General features: G+C 39.1%; 1 protein-coding gene across 1 annotated transcript in view; it reads right to left on the bottom strand.

Moving 5' to 3' along the window:
• The window catches only part of LOC135481298 (receptor-type tyrosine-protein phosphatase mu-like), a 179,620-nt gene that overhangs the window by 90,670 nt on the left and 67,130 nt on the right, over positions 1-21,820 (bottom strand). The window contains exons 6-12 of the mRNA XM_064761145.1: positions 7,749-7,903; positions 7,254-7,341; positions 6,102-6,178; positions 5,308-5,344; positions 4,527-4,624; positions 3,762-3,887; positions 924-1,075 (exon numbers count right to left, since the gene is read on the bottom strand). Coding sequence (XP_064617215.1) covers positions 924-1,075; positions 3,762-3,887; positions 4,527-4,624; positions 5,308-5,344; positions 6,102-6,178; positions 7,254-7,341; positions 7,749-7,903 — 733 coding nt within the window. The remainder of the gene's footprint in view (positions 1-923; positions 1,076-3,761; positions 3,888-4,526; positions 4,625-5,307; positions 5,345-6,101; positions 6,179-7,253; positions 7,342-7,748; positions 7,904-21,820) is intronic.

The raw sequence follows: 21,820 nt of genomic DNA, 5'->3' as shown, positions 1-21,820 counted from the left end.
GGTGCTATCAATCCCGATCTAACACAGAACGTGTCTTGAATCACGTCGGGATTAATATCAACTGCGCATGTGTTCTTCTTTTGGAAAACAAACATTTTCATGCCAATTTTCAACCATAATCGACGTCCACAACCGCAAGATCAATTTGCAAAACAAAGTTTAATTCGTTCCCTCCCGAAAATAATATTTATTTATTTGATTGGTGTTTAACGCCGTACTCAAGAATATTTCATTCATACGACGGCGGTCAGCATTATGGTGGGTGGAAACCCACGACCATCCGCAAGTTGCTGTCAGACCTTCCCACTCACGGCAGGAGAGGAAACCAGCATGAGCTGGACTTGAACTCACAGCGACCGCAGTGGTGAGAGACTACTGGGTCATTACGCTGCGCTGGCGCGCTAACCAACTGAGCCACGGAGGCCCCCCCCGTAAATAAGAAGAATGCGTATATAGAGAAAGGAATTAACACGGAGCCATGAAAACAGGCATCATTGATGCTAGAAAGACAAGACATTATTCTAGACGCGGAAACGTAATCAATATTCAATTTACTTGCATCCTAGTTTAAAAGATATCGCGAATCTGAAATATAATGGTTTATTTTTAAGTGAAATTAGTGCACATCATTATGACTTTTCACAGATCTTGCACACTTTTTCCATATGTACTTATGAGATATTCTACTCTTTGCGAATTTAAGAAACAAAGAATGAAGGTGTTAGATTTCCTATACACCCTCCATCATTTGTTTATCAAAAATGGTTAATTTATATTTCATACGTAATCTGCCTGATTAGTGCAAAAGTATAAAATGTTTGATTCAGATGAAGAACTCAAAAGTGGTGTTTATTTCAGAACTAGCATTCCATTTCAAAATGTTTCTTTCTAGGTTGATCTGGATTGTTTGTTCCCACGCCTACCTGCAATGGACGAGAATTGGTCCAGGTAAAGTCGAGTTGTACTCCAGAACCTTATCTCGAAAGTCAAGCAGAATTGTGGCATCGGAAGGTGCCCCGTGATCTGGCCAAGCCGAGAAGTGAAACTGTTTGAGAATCTTCGTCTTGTTTTTCACCTGAGGAGATTTTCCGATCAGATGCGTGACACAAGTAATGGCGGTAAGGAAAGCATAAACCAACAGCTAACAGAATTTGCTCATCTTATAGGCAGATTCTCATCTTGTATCCTCTTCTTTGATTGTGTTATAATACCAATATATTGTACATATGTTACAATTACATTTTGGTGAAGCTCTGGGCATGTTGGAAGAATCTATTTGTTTTGATTGGTAGTTTACGTCGTACTCAAGAAAATTTCACTTAAACCACGGCAGCCAGAATTATGGTGGAAGGAAACCGGACAGAGCCAGGACGATACCCACGACCATTCACATGTTGTTGCAGACCTTCCCATGTACGGCCGGAGAGGAAGCCAGCAAAGAGACGGACTTGTACTCACAGCGACCGTACTGGTGAAAGGGCCCTAGGTCATTGCGCCGCGCTAGCGTGCTAATCCCCTCTACCAAGTCCAGCTTATGCTGGCTTCCTCTCCGGCCATATGTGGGGAGGTCTCCTAGCAACCTGCGGATGGTCCTGGACTTCCTCCCACCATAATGCTGACCGACGTCGTATAAGTGAAATATTCTTGAGTACGCTTTAAAACACCAATCAAATAAATAAATAAGTAAATAAATAAATAACCTACAGACATTTTGGACAGAAATTGAGAATTGAGGGTAATCATGCAATAATGAACTATATGCACAAGTATTTTGAACACTTTCTTACATGTGCAAAGTTACAAAGGGGTATACAGGGATACATGCGATCAAACGATGACGGGAATACTGGAAAGTGGTGTGTGGTCACCTACCTTGTTATTCGGCTCTAGTGCTCTAAGTGTACAGTTAGTGTACAGCTTGTGTCGATATTACTATATGTAAGTACCAGTGTTGCATTTGTGTAATTCTATAAAAGTACAAATAGTGTCGATCAGACCTACCTTAGTGTGACTCAGCACCAATGTTCTAATTGTGTAGTTCTGTCAGTGTACTCCTATAGAGTCGATGTAACTGAGCACCACTGTTCTAATTCTCTAATTGTTCAGATGGTGTCGATCAGACCTACCCTAGTGTGACTCAGGACCAGTGTTCTAACTGTGCAGTTTTGTCAGCGTACTCCTATAGTGTCTATGTGACTGAGCACCACTGATCTAATTCTCTAATAGTGTCGACCAGACCTATATGTACCTTAGTGTGACTCAGCACCAGTGTTCTAATTGTGCAGTTCTCTCAGTGTACTGTTATAGTGCTGATGAGACTGCGCACCACTGTTCTAACTCTAATTGTTCAGATAGTGTCAATTAGACCTACCCTATTGTGACTCAGCACCAGTGTTCTAATTGTGCAGTTCTCTCAGTGTACAGTTATAGTGCTGATGAGACTGCGCACCACTGTTCTAACTCTAATTGTTCAGATAGTGTCAATTAGACCTACCCTATTGTGACTCAGCACCAGTGTTCTAATTGTGCAGTTCTGTCAGTGTACTCCTATAGTGTCGATGTGACTGAGCACCACTGATCTAATTCTCTAATTGTTCAGATGGTGTCGATCAGACCTATATGTGCCCTATTGTGACTCAACACCAGTGTTCTAATTGTGCAGTTCTGTCAGTGTACTGTTATAGTGTCGATGTGACTGAGCACCACTGATCTAATTTTCTAACTGTTCAGATAGTGTCGATCAGACCTATATGTGCCCTATTGTGACTCAGCACGAGTGTTCTAATTGTGCAGTTCTGTCAGTGTACTCCTATAGTGTCGATGTAACTGAGCACCACTGATCTAATTCTCTAATTGTTCAGATGGTGTCGATCAGTCCTACCCTAGTCTGACTCAGCACGAGTGTTCTAATTGTGCAGCTCTGTCAGTGTACTGTTATAGTGTCGATGTCACTGCGCACCACTGTTCTAACTCTAATTGTTCAGATATTGTCGATCAGACCTATATGTGCCTAGTGTGACTCAGCACCAGTGTTCTAATTGTGCAGTTCTGTCAGTGTACTCCTATAGTGTCGATGTGACTGAGCACCACTGTTCTAATTCTCTAATTGTGTAGATCAGACCTACCTTAGTGTGACACCGCTATAGTGTTCTAATTGAGTAGTTCTATTAGTGTACAGCTAGTGTCAACGTGGGTTCCCCCTTCTTCCCTCGGTGTTCTAACTGCGTAGGTCTACAAGTGTACAGATACTGTCGATCCCACTTACCTCAGTGTGAGCCACTACCGGTGTTCTAAGTGTGTCGTTCTATAAGTGTACCTACTGTGTCGATCACAACTACCTGAGTGCAGCTTAGCCTTGCCGCTCTAATTGCGTAGTTCTATAAGCGTACAGCTAGTTCCGATGTGAGTCAGCCGCAGTCTTCTAATTGTGTAGTTCAATGAGTGTACCGATAATGTCGATCAGATCTCTCTTAGTGTGCCTCCGCTCCAGTCTTCTAATTGTGTAGTTCTATGAGTGTACCCATAATGTCGATCAGATCTCTCTTAGTGTGACTCCGCTCCAGTGTTCTAATTGTGTAGTTCAATGAGTGTACTGATAATGTCGATCAGATCTCTCTTAGTGTGACTCCGCTGCAGTGCTTTAATTGTGTAGTTCAATGAGTGTACCGATAATGTCGATAGGATCTCTTTTAGTGTGACTCCGCTCCAGTGTTCTAATTGTGTAGTTTAATGAGTGTACCAATGACACTGATCAGACCTACCTTTGTGTGACTTAGCTCCAGTGTTCTAATTGCGTAATTCGCATATATCTCCTCGTCAAGCAGGGTAACCTCAATGACACCAAACCGCGAACAGCCTTCGCCCGGCCAGTACTGTTTGCACTTCATCTAAAACGCAAACCAATGACGGAGGACACGTGGACTGAGGCACAACGTACTGGAAAATACTCTCTTTGCAAATTGCAGACATCATTTGTGCATACTTTGAATTCATTATACAGTTTTAATTATTCCTTAACTCAATCGACTCAAAATAGTAAGGACAACGAAAGAAGACTCCCATTGAAGTTTGCTTATCATTTGACTTGATCTCATTGTTAAAGCCAATTCGTCATTCCAATATTATCAACTAGCTATTCAAATACTTCTATGAAAACGACGTCACCTTTGATGTAAGACTTCATTCAATGGCATTTAGAAGTTGAACTGGATAACATAACAAATATATGGATCACAACTTCTGCCTATTCAGTGAGCAACATTCCGGTATAGGTACTAATGCCGGTCATTATGCTTGATAAGTGTATTAGTCCCTATACCGAAACGTGGCTCACTCAATATATAGAAGTTGTGATCCATATATTTCAAGTTATGTTACCTTTGATGTAGGTATGGCCTGAATCAGGAGTGACGCAGCTCATACCAATGGGCTGATAGAATACCCTATCTAAGAACTATTTGAAACACAGGCATTTGTTTTTGTCTTAAGAGCAGTACATGCACAATGGAATATGCTAATAGAAATACCTTAGTTGCTTCGATCAGATTTGTCACCATGACAATTTTACCCACGTTCTGTTCCCAGAGCATGCGCATGAAGTCGTTTATGATGAGATCGGTAGGACCTGTGAAGATACATGTAAACGTGAACAGCCCAAGATGACGTGGGTGAGCATCAGGTAAAACAATACACCATATCATTTATGAGGCACTTTCTTTATGGCAAATAAAATCGTTATCTTTTTATTTGGAAGATCCTCCTTTTATACTGATACTGACCTAATAAATACGACTGCATAAAATATGTTAAACCTGGCACCGTGATTAGCTGAGACACTTTATTTCGAACAGGAAGATCGTTAGTTTTTTTTCATTTGTGTGCAAATGGTTTTTTTTCTCATCACCATAATTTTAACATTAATCAAAATAATTTTACAATTTTATATGTAAATATGTATGCTTGAGGTTTAACATTGTACTTTTTTCGTCATAATTTTTCAGTTATATGACGACGAGGAGTAATTAGGTGTTTATACATACATTTTGTCTTCTTGTGCTCTAACCTTTCGGCGCTCAGCCCTGTGCATGAATTCTTCAAGGAGTAGAGGGCAGAGAGCATTGAGGGGTTGACAAGGAGAATTTTGTCCATCCTGGATATACCACAGTTGTTACTGTGTAGCTCATCTAACCCTTGTGAATTGTCCACATTTTTTCTAAGGACATGACGAGTATAGATACTATACTACTATATACTACTATACGTAAAGATTTACATGGTCAGATTAAGAGTGAAAAAGGGGATCTTTACCTTGAGAGGCGATGAATTTCTTAGGCTGGTTGTAACCCTGAAATGTAATGCGTCAACAGTGAAAGGGGAAGAACCGTTTACCTGAAGTGAGTGTTAGTTTAGACTAAAAATGTGTATGGAAAAACCTTTACTTGTTTTTTTAAGATTTAAGTTTTAATTGAGTGGCATGTAGTAGTGAAATATTTTGGATGTATTGTGATATATGTCGCCACAATATTTCAATACCTTTTATAATTAGAGGTAAACAAGCTTCTTGTGAATTGTACTGATTGTATTGTTTGTCTGGGCATGACAAAAAGCCAAAAGAAAAAAAAAACAAAAACAAACTCCTTGACTGCTTGAATCCTGGCCAGAAAAAATGTCACTATGACGGGACTTTAAGCATTATCAATAGGATTCACGACGTTCAACATACTATCAGAACATTTGCCTCTGTCCAATCCAGTGAACAAATCTAAATAAAAAGGAGTGAGGATATTTTAGATACAATTTCCACTAATCCTACCACTTTTGACAGTTTCTTTCAGACAATATAGTTTTTGTCTCAGCACCCGTGGTGTGTATAGACGGAATCTACCATATTTATATCTAATCCTTCGATATTAAATTAGCTGAATAGAAATTTAGCTGGTGTTAAGACGTTTAAGTATTTATAGCGTTAGGTACAGACTAAGACAACGTAGGCTATAGATATATTGTTACCAAGACGGTAGGCGTAAATAAGAACAGATGAAAGTAAGGCATAACATTAAGACAAAAGGATATATGTTAATGCGACTAGCACTCAATCTTACGTCAATGTAACAGGCGTTTATGTAATCCGATTTGTCATTGGGTCCATGGAGTCTCAAGACGACACGAGAGTGGTCATCTGAAAAAAAATAAAAATGGAAGTAGTGATGGAAAACAAGAATTCTGGAAGTATTGCTTCTACAAAACATGAACGTGTTTTTTAAGTGTTAGATAGCTATATTTATGTCCACAAAGTCCACAAGGGAACTGCCATAATGTTGTAGAAAACGGACGAAAACCCTGAAACTTGAGACTGACCTGTAACTTGGTGTACTCTCTCCAAGACATTTCATCCATATCGGTAAAAACAGATCGAAGATTACAGAGGTTTGCCCAAAGAAATTAGTCAGAGTGAAGCGTTGCGTAAGGTATCAGTTTAATACGATGGAAGTGTTATACGACAGTTGTCCGGAAAGTGTTTCCTAACTGACTGACTGACTTGATAGATGGATTGACAGACGTGGGGGTGGTAGGGGATCCACTGTCTGCAGTTCGGGGACTAATACCGTTAAATTCTACCCATGCGTCCCTGTGACAACTGTTTAAAAGATGGTTAATTTTATTTAATACATGCATATTTCAATGACTATAAATATTTGAACGTCTCTTACTTCACACAAAAAAGGATAACGATGGTCTTGTCATAGGACGGTCTAAGACACTGCATTAGCAAGAGTTTGTCACAAGGACGCAGTTAACGGGATAGTATTGTTTTGAATATCACAACAACGGGTTGTACATGTAACTAGCTTGCAACAGGGCATATATTTGTATGATTTGTGGATCAAAGATATAAAAAATGCTTTCAGATGATGCAGAAAGAAAGATTTCAACGATAATACAGATAAAAATACAGGGTTTATTTCATCCAAAAAAAAATAAATCTTTGCTTTCGGATCTGACCTAACCTTTTCATGGCTGCGCAATTAAAATTTAAAGCTATTGGGCATATGACGGAATATCATTTATTGCGAGTGTTAATTGGATGGCTATACATGTCGGTCCTAATTAAGGATATTCAGTATAGGGGAAATAAGGCATATGGTTTAGACTGGATAAATGGACTCAAAACCACTGAAGGCTTATTGCTTGATGTGTTACTGTAATTATTGCTATATTGCTTCTTCACTTTATTACCAAACACAGATGCTTACATGCGACAAGATTCTTGTAGCGACTTTTAGCCTTGTTGTATGGAAGGTTTGCCACTTCAGCTTTAGCATGGAGTCCGGCTGGAAATTTCTAACAAAAAAAAGCAACAATAGCTTAAGCAAAATATGCAAACAAAAGACAATGAGTTCAAAATATTTTCCTCACAGCAATATTTACGTTTACGTTAAAGTCATAATGGTCAGCGTTAACCAAGACCTATATATTGGTTTTAACAGTCATTTAGTTAGTTGTTTGGTCTTTGCCATTTAAGAGAATGTTTCACTTGTAAGACAGCGACCAGCATAATGCAGGGAGGAAACCGGGCAAAACCCGAGTAAATTCCTCGACCATCCGCATTCAGGTTGTTATCGTTAATAAATGTTAACAGCAGATGTTCAGGCGTTAACTAGTGAATAAACTGTTGAAATGTGTCGTGATTTAGCGCAGGTACTTTTAAGTCACCATGTCTGATACAGCAAAATAATCTAACAGCTTACCATGAACTCGGCTTTGAAACCATCGGCTGCCATTTTCTCTTGGATGTAGTCCCAGAATTCCTCTACAGGAACTGACGTGCTCAAGTGATTCTCGTACGTTGTTGCCTCGGGATCCTCTGGGGCTACGTGAACTTCCGGGTCCTCTGCTTCATATTCTGAAAGTTAAATCAACATTGCTAATATGATTAACAGGTTCGAACTCAAAACTCCCCTACTGAATGCAATTACCTGTCATGTAGATGTAAAATCTTCAGTGACCATACAGCCACTCTTCCAACAGTTAACCATTAAAAAAGCTACTTTGTTCTTAATTTATGTCTCTAAGTTTGGTATGTTAGACTTTTAAAAGTCAGGGTTGATATATCTCGTGCTTATAGTGAATAAGGTAACCAATTGTGTAGCTAAATGACAAGTTTTTATTTTTATTTCCCTGCTTTAGGCTTCTCTCAAAATTTGTCTTCTTTAGTGTGACTTTAAAGAACTGTTGGCTTTTATTTTCTTACCTATATTGCTCTGTTGATCCTCGACGTCTGGTTGAATGTCACCCATTGTTCTCACTGACAGGGAAACGTGGGCCTGTGCCCTACTTGTTGACGGATGACGCCTCCTGATCAAAGGAGAAGAAAATTTAAATATCACTCAAATACAATTTACCATGCAGGTGCATACCATAAATATTTCAATATGTACCTCAAGCTGATAAATTATAAATAAAGTCAGCGCCAAAATCTGCTCTGGGCGATTCCATTTGGCCTAAGTACTAGTCCTGAAGTCTTCTGTGATAGGAGAATTGCTGTTGGAAACCAAAGTGCAGTTCGTACATTTTCGGTAGAACTCTTCTTCCAAAAAGATAGCGAAGAGTACAGTTCGTTTTCCGCATTGGTGATCGGGAAGCTTTACATGTATGTCGAGGAAAAGTCGCAAAAATATGCAGCAGGCACCACCAGATGGAAATGTGCTCTTTTCAGCCTATAGTGCCTTGTGTTTAAGTTTTCTTCTCCTTTAAACAACACAGACATGTTTGGATGTAGGGCAGAACTTGTAAACATTTTAACTCGCATGCCTTTTTTGGTTTTGTTTGTTGAGGAAAGGTGGGGTGGGGGGGGGGGGGGGGGGGTAAGTTTTCGTGCCGTACAACCGACTGATCAAAATAACCCTAACGGGATACATAGAATACTGGTGCATGTTTATGTATAATATATACAATAATCATAAGCATGCTAATTCTTATTATCTTCAAAGACAACCACAAAGACGAGACCATCGGGTCCAGCTGGCCCCAGAATTACGAAGCTGTCTTAAACTTAATAAGACATTTATTTAATTACTTAGTAATACTAAGAGTTATCTGAGATCTTCATGACAGATTGATAATTTGTGGTTAAATTTAAATCTAAGTTTAGGGGTAATACAAAAGTTTAGACTAAATTTAACTTAAAGGCTACATAAATCGCTTTACTTTAATTTAATTAATATGCAGTATGGGGTCTGGCCTGACCTATTCAAGGACCAAAAAGCTTCTCCACTTTCTTACTGAGTGTGTGTGTGTGTTGGGGATTGGGGGGGGGGGGCATTGAAAGGGCTTAAGCCACCATTTTCCCAAGGCTCGACCGGAGACTAAGTGGCTTGTTTTTGTGATGTCAACTGGGATATCTGTTAAAAAAACACCTCTTTCGGGGGGACAGCACCAATTGGGGAGCCCCCATTGGGGGCGGTAAACTGTTCCTGCATTCTCAGTATGTTCATCGATGACGTCGTTTTCGAATATTCCCTACCACTGACTCAATACAGGCATAAAACAGAGGGATTAATAACATTAATATAAACTATGCTTTAACAGCGAAAAAATATTCTGAATTTTTTGTTTTGGCATATCTTTTGTTTCATAATCCTTAAAACCATACTTTTCGTTTTATAGCACTCAATAAGTCTGAGGCAGGTTCATGATCCTGGCGCCAGAATTTCGTTACATAACTACAAACACTGACAATTCAACAGGCGCTGTCTTGACCCGCGACCCGCCCATGCATGTCGGCAAAGTGCTGCCGCCACTGAACTATCAACCACCCTATCCAGTCACATTATACTGACAATGGGCAAACCAGTCCCGTTATAGTGCGTGTGCAAAATTACTGGAATAATCAACTCTTTGCTTGATAGAAGGTGTGAACAGAAGTAACGCGTTTAACCGAATTACCTGTAAATGATGATTACTGCAACAACAACGGCACAGGCTACAAGAACACCAGTCACGCCCCCTACGACTCCGTCGATGTTGGAAATTGGGACTGCAATAAGGGCAATAACAGTAACAAGAATTTCTAATAAAACAGCATGAACAATAACAACACATTTTCCGCTGCCACCACATACTTTCATTACTGCCCCCCCCCCCCCCCCCGCCTCCAGCAACGTGTTTAAGGTTAAGTTTTCGTAAAAAATGAAAAGACAATCGCTTTTCTGAAAATTAAACAGCAGACATAGAACGCCCGCTATGTCTGGTTTCATCCCACCATATAATACTAGCCACGGTTGTATGAGTGAAATATTCGTGGGTACGGCGTAAAACATCAATTAACAAAAAAAAAAGGTATGTAAGTATATTTAGGTACAAGGCGGCCTGTTCTCCACGATTTGGGTTTTTCGTTTGTCATGCACAGCGAACGATTTCTGTCTGTAAACATCAGCGTGGCGAAAAGCCTCCATCTTGGAGGATCCTGGGAAAAGCATCGATAGAGCCTGTTCAAATTTTGCCGGTTTTCGGTGTGAAAATGACCGATTTGAGCAGAACAGAAGCCGAGTTTTGAGCATAGGTGGGATCCTCTAGGCTATGGGTTGCTGATTGAGCAAACACTCGGTAGGAACAGATCCCGAGGTTCTAAATGCAAATAGGAAAATGCCAAGTATTTTGGCAAGTGTTCTGAGTATGAACAAACTATTCAACTTTGAAATCAGCCATACCGATGAATCCTCAGTGTGCGAAGTGTTCAGCGTTCTGTAGCATTTGCAATAGCAATGACAACACTTGATGTCGAGTTGCACCCAAGACCCACCTTACGGCAATGGTCTATGATGAAAGGACATACCGCCGAAATTAGAATTTTTGAGTTGGTTCAATTGAAAGAAAGCTAAAATATGAAGTAAGGTTCATCATACAGACAACTGAAAAATATGCGTAAAAGTACTTTCTTTCATTTTTTCAGATGTTTTAAGAGTGTTGAAAGGCATTCAAATGTTTTTAAGCTCTGATGGTCGATATGAGTCATACTGACGGTATCTAGGAACTCTGACGTCACATCAGCTTTTTCCTGATGTTCAGAAGAAGAAACGAATTTTTGCGAACATTATTTCAGTAATCTTTCACTCATGGGTAAAAAGAGTTATTCTAACATTCAGTGTCGTTATTAGAGTTGAAAAAACTTCCTGTGACGTCAGAGTTCCTAACCTCTGATAGTTTGGTCCATACAGCCCACCGTAGAAATCCATTGTTTGAGCGCTTTTAATTCTTTTCACAAAAATGTAAAAAAAAAAAAAATTAAAAATGTATATTTATGTCTAGTTTTAAGTGATCTATTTAGTAATGTCCACGCCGATTTCATGCGGTCTGTACCTTTAAACTAAATATAAAAATGAGTTGCAGTTGACTCCTTACTAAACCTCTTAGGCCTATATTTTGCGAAAAATGACAATTAAGAGAATTGAAAAGGGGAAATCCGTCACTGGTGTCAAGCAAGATAACATGCAAATCAGGCAGCACAAAGATTCCCATGATACAACCTTTGCTTGTGGATCGCACATGTAAACAATACTATCGATAATGTATTATAAAGAATTCGTAACTGCCAACGAACTGTAATACAGAACTGAAAAGTCATGGTAGGTCTCTGACATTTGAAGTTCTCCGAATATCTCCCGTCGTTTAGACAACAAGGGGAGGTAACCCAGCCAAAACAGTCCGTCATCGTCCGTCATCTAAATATAGCGACTTCAGAGAATTTATGGTGGAAAGGAAACCCGAACAAAACTGAACATTCGATTGTTCACTCAGTCAGACAAATGTCAGTAGCCATCAAGTTTATGGAGATGGCATCTAAAATAACAGCACATTTTTTTTGCCGCCAGCAATATGTATCTTCAGGATAGGATGTCACAAATTCGACAAGAGTAACTGAAACAGCGGCTTGTCGCAGGTAGAAACAGATTTCATAATATTTCAGGTAACTAATGTGTAAATTTTTAACTCTTTAACACCGTGCTTAGTTATAATTTACAGACAACAATTGACAACAGGGAAAGCAGCGAAAGTCGTGCTTATCAGGGTGTTTTCCATTGAAAACTACATTCTATACCATGCATCTAAGGCAAATAACAATAACTATGGAACTGAGTCTTAAAGTGAAAGAAAGCTAAAATAAAAATAAGGCACACAGCTCATCACAATCAGTTGAAAACTGTCCCAAAAATTCTTAATTAAATTTTAACATTTTAAGAAGAATTAAATACATTCGGATGGTAGACTTTAGTCACAATAACAATGTTTAGGTACTCTGAAGTTTCCCCCCATACTGAACACAACTTTCAATGTTAGAATATTTCTTATTACAAACAAGTAAAAAATTACTTATGTAATGTTCTTTTTTTATCAGTATGGCCGTACAAGGTGAAATTAATGAAGAAATGTTATGAGACCCTAAAGTGCCTTACCAATGGCAGCATTGTTCACACAGTCAAGCATTTAAGAGTGGCAGCCTTTAAGTCCGCGAAAACAAAAGTTAAAATAAATAGGTAAATTTTAGAGATAATTTTCAGATGGCTTTCTTTTCATTATTTGACGTCATTATTTTCATCCGGTTTTTCCTTTAAAGTGAAATGGCTTTCTCAGTATGTGTAAAGAACAAAACAGAACGAGCTAAACGAAAAAGGCTGTCGGTATTACAGGTGCATGGAGATAGCTTGACACCAAACTGGTGATTATGGGTACACATTGGCAAGTCGCGACAATAAAATCTCCTATAAAGAATTATATCTCCAAACTATAATGTCTATGTTGACGTTAGCACACTGATTGATCGCCACAAAAATTTAATTGGATTGACATCTATTAAACCGCTATAATCGGTACAAAGCGAATCATTTGGGCAATAACACGGTCATTCGAATTTATAGTGATGAACTTCTTTCAGTAACTGACCACATACAGTAACATCCAGAAACCCTAACGCCAATGCTGTGGTGGTGAGTTCAAGTCCAGCTCATGTTGGCTTTCCCTGCGGTCCTACGTGGGAAGGTCTTCTAATATCTTGCAGATAGTCGTGGGCTTGCTCCAAGCTCTGCCTGGTTTCCCCCCACCATAATGCTGGCCACCCTTGTATGAGTGAAATAATCTTGATTACAGCGTAAAAGAAACCAACCAAATAAATAAGCAAGTAAATACTTCAGGAAGATTATGTTACAAAGATAACGTATGTTTCCAGACGTCAGCACCACAACCATTGTCCCAAGTAACATATTGTGGTTTTACATTATACAACAAAAAAGTATCGCATTTTTCTTTGATATATCCCGTCATGCATACAGTTTGATTTTCTCTGCGTGGACAGAGCCCGGATGACGTGTTACAGGCACGGGGGCCCTCAACACAGGACCTGCAAGTTTCCAAACAATTTAATCCATATGTACCATTATCACAAGCTGAAGATGAAAATATTAGATAGACATATGACCACTAGAAGAGACTGCGACATAAGTAAAAATAAATAAAAAAAGTTGATAAGAATGCTTTATAGTATTCTAGATCAGATCACCTCAAAATATTCAGGAATATTCTACAAGTTGAAATCCGATTTTACAGCAGTTGTAAATATCAAGACGTATCCTTTGAACGCATTGATTTGGATATATGATGACCACAGATTCCAGCATTAGAAAAACGATGGGTTAAAATATGACTTAATGATCCGTATAGATAACGGGTACTAGCATGAAATCCACATTATATCGGGGGAAGTCAAATGCCCATGAATTATCGAAAGTTTGTTTGTATGTTGTAGTCTTTAATATTCAAATCATACTGTTTTAATCCTACAGAATTCTAACACAAAAAGTCTACAGCGTTTGGTTTCCCTCTAGCATACACAAGGGTGAAAAAAAAGTAATGGAAGTGAAAGTACAGGGAACATGTACATTAATAAGCGTAATATGCGTTTTATTGATTGGTAAGTGCTAATTTACAAAGTACAAACTCTAACACGTAAGCAAAGAATGCGTTTTAGCTGTTAGGTATGATAAACCTGGTCAGGTAACGTTCAGCATGGGTTTTGAGTCGGCTTTAGTACATTATCGTAGAAGTAATGAGATACGTTGATATTTCCAGCGCACATATGGCCTACCATAGACATGTTGGTATAAAAACAATCGTCAATTGGGACCACTTTTGTATTATCCCACGTGCCATACACGTGTCAACAATCTAAGCGTCAAGTCCGACATACGCATACCACTCGTAAACCATAAAGTATTATCCCGAGCAGATATCACGAGATCATTTACACCAAAAACCTCTAACACAAATTCCCAAAAGAATATACATGTGTACAAAATAATAGATATAAATGATCAGTAAATCTAGGGACACGTAAGGGACAAACGTGTAAAAAACAAGATATTCCCGTCTCACCTGTTTTACATTTCAGACCAGAATATCCCGGCTTGCATCTGGGTTCACCCTGACAGTGCCCGGATGTCGTGTTACAGCTGTCTGATCCACTTGCACACGATCCACAGGTCTCGTTACAGTCGTGGCCATATTTACCCGCTTCACAGGCTTAATTGAAGTAAAACGAGAAAATATTGCTCGATTTACAAGTTATTTCAGTGGTGTTGTAATGTATCAAGATACACAAGCTATACACTCAAGCAGGAAGTGAAAGTTGTTGTACTGGATGTACCTGACATTTATATTTATGTATTTATTTATTTGATTGGTGTTTTACGCCGTACTTAAGAGTATTTCATTTATACGACGGCGGACAACATTATGGTGGGAGAAATCGGGCAGAGCCCGGGAGAAACCCACGACCATACGCAGGATGATGACAAATCTTCCCACGTACGGCCGGAGAGGATGCCCAGTGAGTACTAAGCTCTTGGCCATTTAAGTTGCGTGTTCAATGTCCGCTCAGGCTGTTTACACAGCGGTTTGCAAATTTTCTGTCAAAGACCTGGGTGAGTTGAGAAAATTAATTGGGCAAAGGTAATAGCTGTAATGTACACTACGACATAATGCTCTAACATATAGTAGACGCATCACAAGAATGTGTAAAAGATTCTGCCTCTGTTTTGTTTGGACTTAACTAGCTTTAATTCAGTGCAATATTACAAAAACGCGTAAGTCTAGGACACATGTTAGTAAGACCGGGACCAGACAGAAGTTCTAAAAGTTCTGGGCTCAATTGTTCAAAAGTAAATAATAGCAGTTAAGTCCTGTATTAACTTTAGTCAGGGCTACAGTGCATTTAGTTTTGTAATAGGCCAAGATCAGTATTAACATTTAAACCTGATTTAACTTTTGCTGCACTTTTAAACAACCGGCCACTGGATACACAAGTACGCAAATGTGTGTATGATCGCGACAGTAATGAGATACACTGATATTCCCTGCTTACATATGGCCAGTCACTCTCACAGAGGTGTTGGTATAAAAAGACTTAACCGGAACTACTTGTACATCACTCCACCTGCCATATAACGCACAATCTATAATTACCCGACGTAAACAATGAAGCGGTGATCCATTTCCAAAAAAACATTATCACCATTTCCTTAAATAATTTGTAAAAATTAATACATATAATGATAACTAAATCTGGGGACATGTAAGAGAGAAATATGTAAAGCACAAGATATTCCCGTCTTACCTGTTTTACATTTCAGACCAGAATATCCCGGCATGCATCTGGGTTCACTCTGACAGTGCCCGGATTTCATGTTACAGCTGTCTGATCCACTTGCACACGATCCACAGGTCTCGTTACAGGCGTAGCCATATTTACCCGCTTCACAGGCTTAATTCAAGAAAAACAGAAAATAAAGCTCGATTTACAAGTCTTCTCAGTGATGTTGTAATGTATTAAGATTAAGATTAAGATACACAGCTGTACACTTAAGTAGGAAGTGAAAGTTGTTGTACTGGATGTACCTGACATTTATATTTATGTATTTATTTATTTGATTGGTGTTTTACGCCGTACTCAAGAATATTTCATTTATACGACGGCGGCCAACATTATGGTGGGAAGAAACCGGGCAGAGCCTGGGGGAAACCCACGATCATCTGCAGACTGATGACAGATCTTCCCACGTTCGGCCGGAGAGGAAGCTGACATTTATAACAGATATAAAACATAACAAACATGCCCGGTTTGGGCACAGGCAAGCGCGTGTAACCTCCTTTGGCAGTGTGAGGGGCCTCGCTAGCTGAGATGGGAAAAGCTGGGGCTCCCTGTAAGTACTTGGCTCTTGGCCATTGAGGTTGCGTGTTCAATGTCCGCTCAGGCTGTTTACTCAGCGGCTTTTTATGTCCGATTTGCAAATTTTCTGTCAAAGGTCTGGGTTACTCCGGTTTCCTTCGCCTATTTACGTGAGAAAATTCTTGAGCACGTTGTTAAAACACTGATCAGTGAAATCAATCCTTTGGCAAAGGTAATAGCTGTAATGTACACTACGACATAATTGCTCTAACATACAGTAGACGTATCACAAAAACGGTGTTAAAGATTCTGCCTCTGTTTTGTGTGGACTTAACTAGCTTTGATTCAGTGCAATATTACAAAAAATGCGTAAGTCTAGGACACATGTTGGTAAGACCGTGACCAGACAAAAGTTCCAAAAGTTCTGGGCTCAGTTGTTTAAAAGTATATAATAGCAGTTAAGCCCGGTATTGACTTTAGTCAGGGCCACAGTGCATTTAGTTTTGTATCAGGCCAAGATCAGTATTAATATTTATGCCTGGTTTATCTTTTAGTACACTGTTAAACAACCGGCCACTGGATACACAAATACGCAAAAGTGACGATCGTAACAGTGACGAGATACAATGATATTCCCTGTGTACATATGGGCAGTCACTCTCACAGAGGTGTTGGTATAAAAAGACTCAACAGGAACTACTTGTACATCACTCCACGCGTCATATAACGCACAATCCATACTTACCCCACGTAAACAATGAAGCTGTGATCCATTTCCAAAAAACATGATCGGCATTTCCTTAAATAATTTGTAAAAATGAATACATATAAATGATAAATAAATCTGGTGATATATAAGGGAGAAGCATGTAAAACATTATTCCCGACTTACTTTTACATTTCAGACCAGAATATCCCGGCATGCATCTGGGTTCACCCTTACAGTGGCCGGAAGTAGTGTTACAGCTGACCGGTCCAGATGCACACGATCCACAGGTCTCGTTACAGTCTGGGCCGTAAGTACCTGCCTCACAGGCTTGATGCAAACAGAAGGAAAAAAGAAATAACATCATAATTCGGTGGCTATAGCTTTCTGTGTCAAAGAAAAGGCGATATCTTAACAAACAAAAAGTGACATTTATATGTTGTTCTTTTATATATATAAAACAGCAAACATTTGGACTTCACCATTTGGTCAGTATCCCCCTTGAGACATATTAAAGCTTAAATCTTAAAATCCTTTCAATTAAAGGACAGGACAGCACCTTGCCAAACATATTTCAATCGAAGCAGGATTCTCAAGCGGTCTAAAAAGGATCATACTTTATTGTTCTAATGAGATTTTACGGAATAATATGTAAAACAAAATGACATTACTGCACAAAATTGCTGGAGTGAGACGAGTCAACCATCTTTAGAATTTTATCCAGTCACACACGTTGCATTCACTCCATAAAGCGACAGATGATAACACAGAAGTACTGCATAAGACATTATTTTGAGATTGTGTACAACAGTCTAGGTGAAGGGCCATTTCACAAAGTGTTGTGGGACAGGTCTGTATCATTTGTGGACTACCACAGATGTAAAATAGATGATTTTCAAGCCGTGTAATATTCAACGGCGGTATCACAAATTATGTCAGAAAGTAGCATACCGTCTCGGCCAAAACCTCATTCATATCCCCAGATACATTTTTTTTGCTCCGTCTGTAGCATACAAAGGATGTTTTTTTTCTGTTTTTTATTATAAAATACAGCAAAATTATTGAAACGCCATATTTTAGCCGGGGTGCTTTCTCTGACATCCACGATAACTGGGTCAGCACAGCTTTCTTTCTTGAAGCCACCGCTAGAGTTGAATGCCTAGATCAACGTCAGTGGTGCTTACACTTATTTCTATTTTCTTTCAGAACATGTTTCCGTTTGTTTTTGAACATAATTCTAGCTGTACAGTTGAATGCCTAGATCAACGTCAGTGGTGCTTACACTTATTTCTATTTTCTTTCAGAACATGTTTCCGTTTGTTTTTGAACATAATTCTAGCTGTACAATAATCCTATTGTAAATGTCTAAACATATAGTTGGGATCAAAATCACAAGAACAACCCCTAAGGAGGCTATGTCCTGAACCAGGAATACCCCGGCCGTGCGTTTACAGCTGGCCATTTATAGAGGGTCTCTGGAGTTCCCTTGTAAATGTTATAGTAGGTCTACTATATCAACAGTTCAAGCAGTGGAAGAAGTATTCTTCCAGTATGTCCAATTTCTGAGAAAACTATATTTATAACTTGGGCCTCCATTGCCGAAGTCCACAACTTTTATCTGTCATAGGCTACTGCTTATACTATTATACGGAAAATACCTTCTAAAGCTATATCAAGACGAAGTTTCAATAAACTTTTACAAGACTGAAAAACAAAGCTAAAAAAATATTTAATGCCGGTTACACATTCCATGATAGCTTTCAGTGGAAACATTAGTGAGGTGCTGTCTTTCACTTTAATTTGGAGGTCATGTATTTCAGGATAATGTATCCCTTTACATTGTACGGAGTCCTACATAATGGAAACTACACACACATTGAATACCGGTCTGAGACACTCTCAGTGATAGTCTTTCCTTTGATTTAAACATAAGTCAGGTGCTGCCTTTTACATTAGTTAACACATTTGGAGGTATTTCATGATAATGTATCCCTTCACATTGTACTGAATCCTACAGACTTAAATGTGCTGCACCTGTTACACATGTATCCAGTATCACATATTGGCTTTCCTCTCTGTTGTACCGAATCTTATATACCTGCCTATCCATTACATGTTACCCATGTAGCTTCTTCTGTTTCGTCTCTACTATAGTAAATCATCACACTTACGTGCCCTATACATGCTACACATATAGCCAGCATCACATCTTGGCTTTCCTCTTTGTTGTACTGAATCTTACATACCTGCCTATTCATGTGACTTCTTGTATTTCATCTCTGTTGTACTAAACCCTACACACTTACATGTTCTGTACATGCTACACATGTAGACGCCATCACATCTTGGTTTTCCTCTCTGTTGTACTGAATCTTACATACCTGCCTATACATGTGACTTCTTGTGTTTCATCTCTGTTGTACTAAATCCTACACACTTACATGTTCTGTACATGTTACACATGTAGCCAGCGTCACATCTTGGCTTTCCTCTCTCTTGTACTGAATCTTACATACCTGCCTATCCCTTACATGTTACCCATGTAGCTTCTTGTGTTTTGTCTCTGCTGTACTAAATCCTACCCACTTAACTGTCCTGCGTCCGTTACACATGTAGCCAGTATGACAGACTGACTTTCCTCTCCATAATACTGAATCTTACATACCTGCCTATCCATGTAGCTTCTTGTGTTTCGTCTCTACTGTACTAAATCCTACAAACTTACGTGCCCTGTACATGCTACATATGTAGCCAGCATCACAACTTGGATTTCCTTTCTGTCATACTGAATTCTACACACTTACCTGTCAAACAATTCTCCCGCATGAAGCCAGCATCGCATCTTGGCTTTCCGTCAGTTAGAGGACATTCTCCAATAACTTTATCACATTTGTCGGCCCAACAATGGCCACACTCCCTTTGACAATGTTCTTCCCATCGACCGTCAACACATTCTGCGAAAGTAATAGAATGACATGTAGCTGTTTTACCCAAGACGGGACAGAATGACAATGAGTTATTGACGTTGGAAAGAAGGAAACCAAGGAGCGCTTGTAGGAAATTACTGTCCTGTAACAAAGTAACTGGATTTCAACATGCTACTTCACTTTTGTTGATACATTTAACGTGTTAGAATATAAAATAATTTCATAATGAAGACGTACAGAATGGAGAGTAAAACCAAAGCAGGGACAGTGTGATAGTTGGCAAATTTCACACGTGGTCTGACCTGACTAATGAAATTTACCCCGTCTTGTAAATTTACCCTGGTTGGGGCTTTTTTTCAGACAGTCTATGTAAATGCATAAATAGTAGCAATTTATACAACCTCTAGCGCCATGGCTTAAGCAGAATTAGGGGGGGATTTAGGAAGTATATGTCTGTGGGATGTCTATCTGTTACAATGTGTATTACTCAACTTTGTCAAGAGATCAGCTTCAAAGGATGCCAAATCAGGACAAATAAAACAAGTGACATTTACTTGGAACCCCCCCCCCCCCTCAAAAAATCAAAAAACAAAAAACAAAACAAGTGAAGATAACAAACAAATCCCGTGGAGATTTCTCAAATAAAACCATGGGATACTTCTCACCCACAAGTGTTGTCGACAATTCCTGTTAACGTTTACTTTGAATAGCTCGCTTTGTTATTCGATTTCAACCTTCATGTGATACTTGTGGACATTGCTTTACATGAACAAGCAAACCCTTCCTGGGAGGCTTACGTTACATTTTAAATATCAGGTTTTTAACTTCCTGTCGTCAAAATACTGTACTTCGCAAGGATACGTTGATTTATTCATCTGATCGGTGTATTACAGAATATTTTACTTATACGATGGCGGCCAAGCGTTACAGTGGAGGTAACCGGGCAGAGCCCAGGGAAAACCCACGACCATCCACAGGTCTGCGGTTTACATATACATTGAGACATGAAGCCAACTTAAAAATTCAATTGTTTTGTCATCAATTATCAATTCCCACTTTCAACAGAATGCATGGGGTAAAAGAAGAAATGAGTCACTGGCGTTTGATCGAGTGGTTTTGCTCCCTCACTCCCCTCAGGAAAACTTTTACTGGTAAAATTTTCAAGAATTTGAGTACAGTGTGTCTCAGTGTACGAAGATCAGTGCTGTCATATATATACACACAGTGCTGTGTGGCCAACCGTTAACGTGTATGAAACAAATGGAAATAAATAGAGTGTGGCCCAAATGGCGTTCGTACATATTTGAATTGTACAATAGCGGAAATCGCTCATACTTTTCACAAGGGCTTATTGAACACAAACTGACACGATAGGGACACAGATATTATACACTGCTGAAGTTGTTAAATGGAAGACAGTAAAATGTATCCAAACCCATTCGCGCTGATAGACTTCATCAATGTGCTTTTTTGGCTTGCCTGCTGGGTGGCGGTAACAGCCTATACAAAACCTGACTGCCAGTGTATGAGTTAGGTGCCCACCGCGTTCAGCAAATTTATATACCAGAAGAAATACCCGACATTTGAGCCGTAGATATGACAGTTTACATTTACACACAATAGGTATAATTTAATTTCATATAAAAATTGGCGAAAGTGGGTATTATACTGGATTTAACTTGAAGGCAAACTGAGAAGTGATTGGCTGTTGGTCAGTGAGGATTTCTGCTTGAATCCAGCTGTCGCTATTTCCAAGTCGGATTTAAGTGTATAGATTGTCTGGTACGTAGCAAAGGTGGGTGGCTGACTCCAGGCAATCCAATCACCTCTGCACCAATAAAGCTGACAGTAGTCATACAACAAAATACTCTTCAGCACTCTTGGTTAAACCCCAATGAAATGTATAAAATTCGAAGTGATTTTTTTACAAATAAACATGCTGTACAAGTTTTGAGATAAAAATTCGCCAAT

This window comes from Liolophura sinensis, unplaced genomic scaffold (genome assembly GCF_032854445.1).
Source record: "Liolophura sinensis isolate JHLJ2023 unplaced genomic scaffold, CUHK_Ljap_v2 scaffold_15, whole genome shotgun sequence".
NCBI classification, from domain to species: Eukaryota; Metazoa; Mollusca; class Polyplacophora; order Chitonida; family Chitonidae; genus Liolophura; species Liolophura sinensis.
This window is presented reverse-complemented; position numbering and strand designations above follow the sequence as displayed.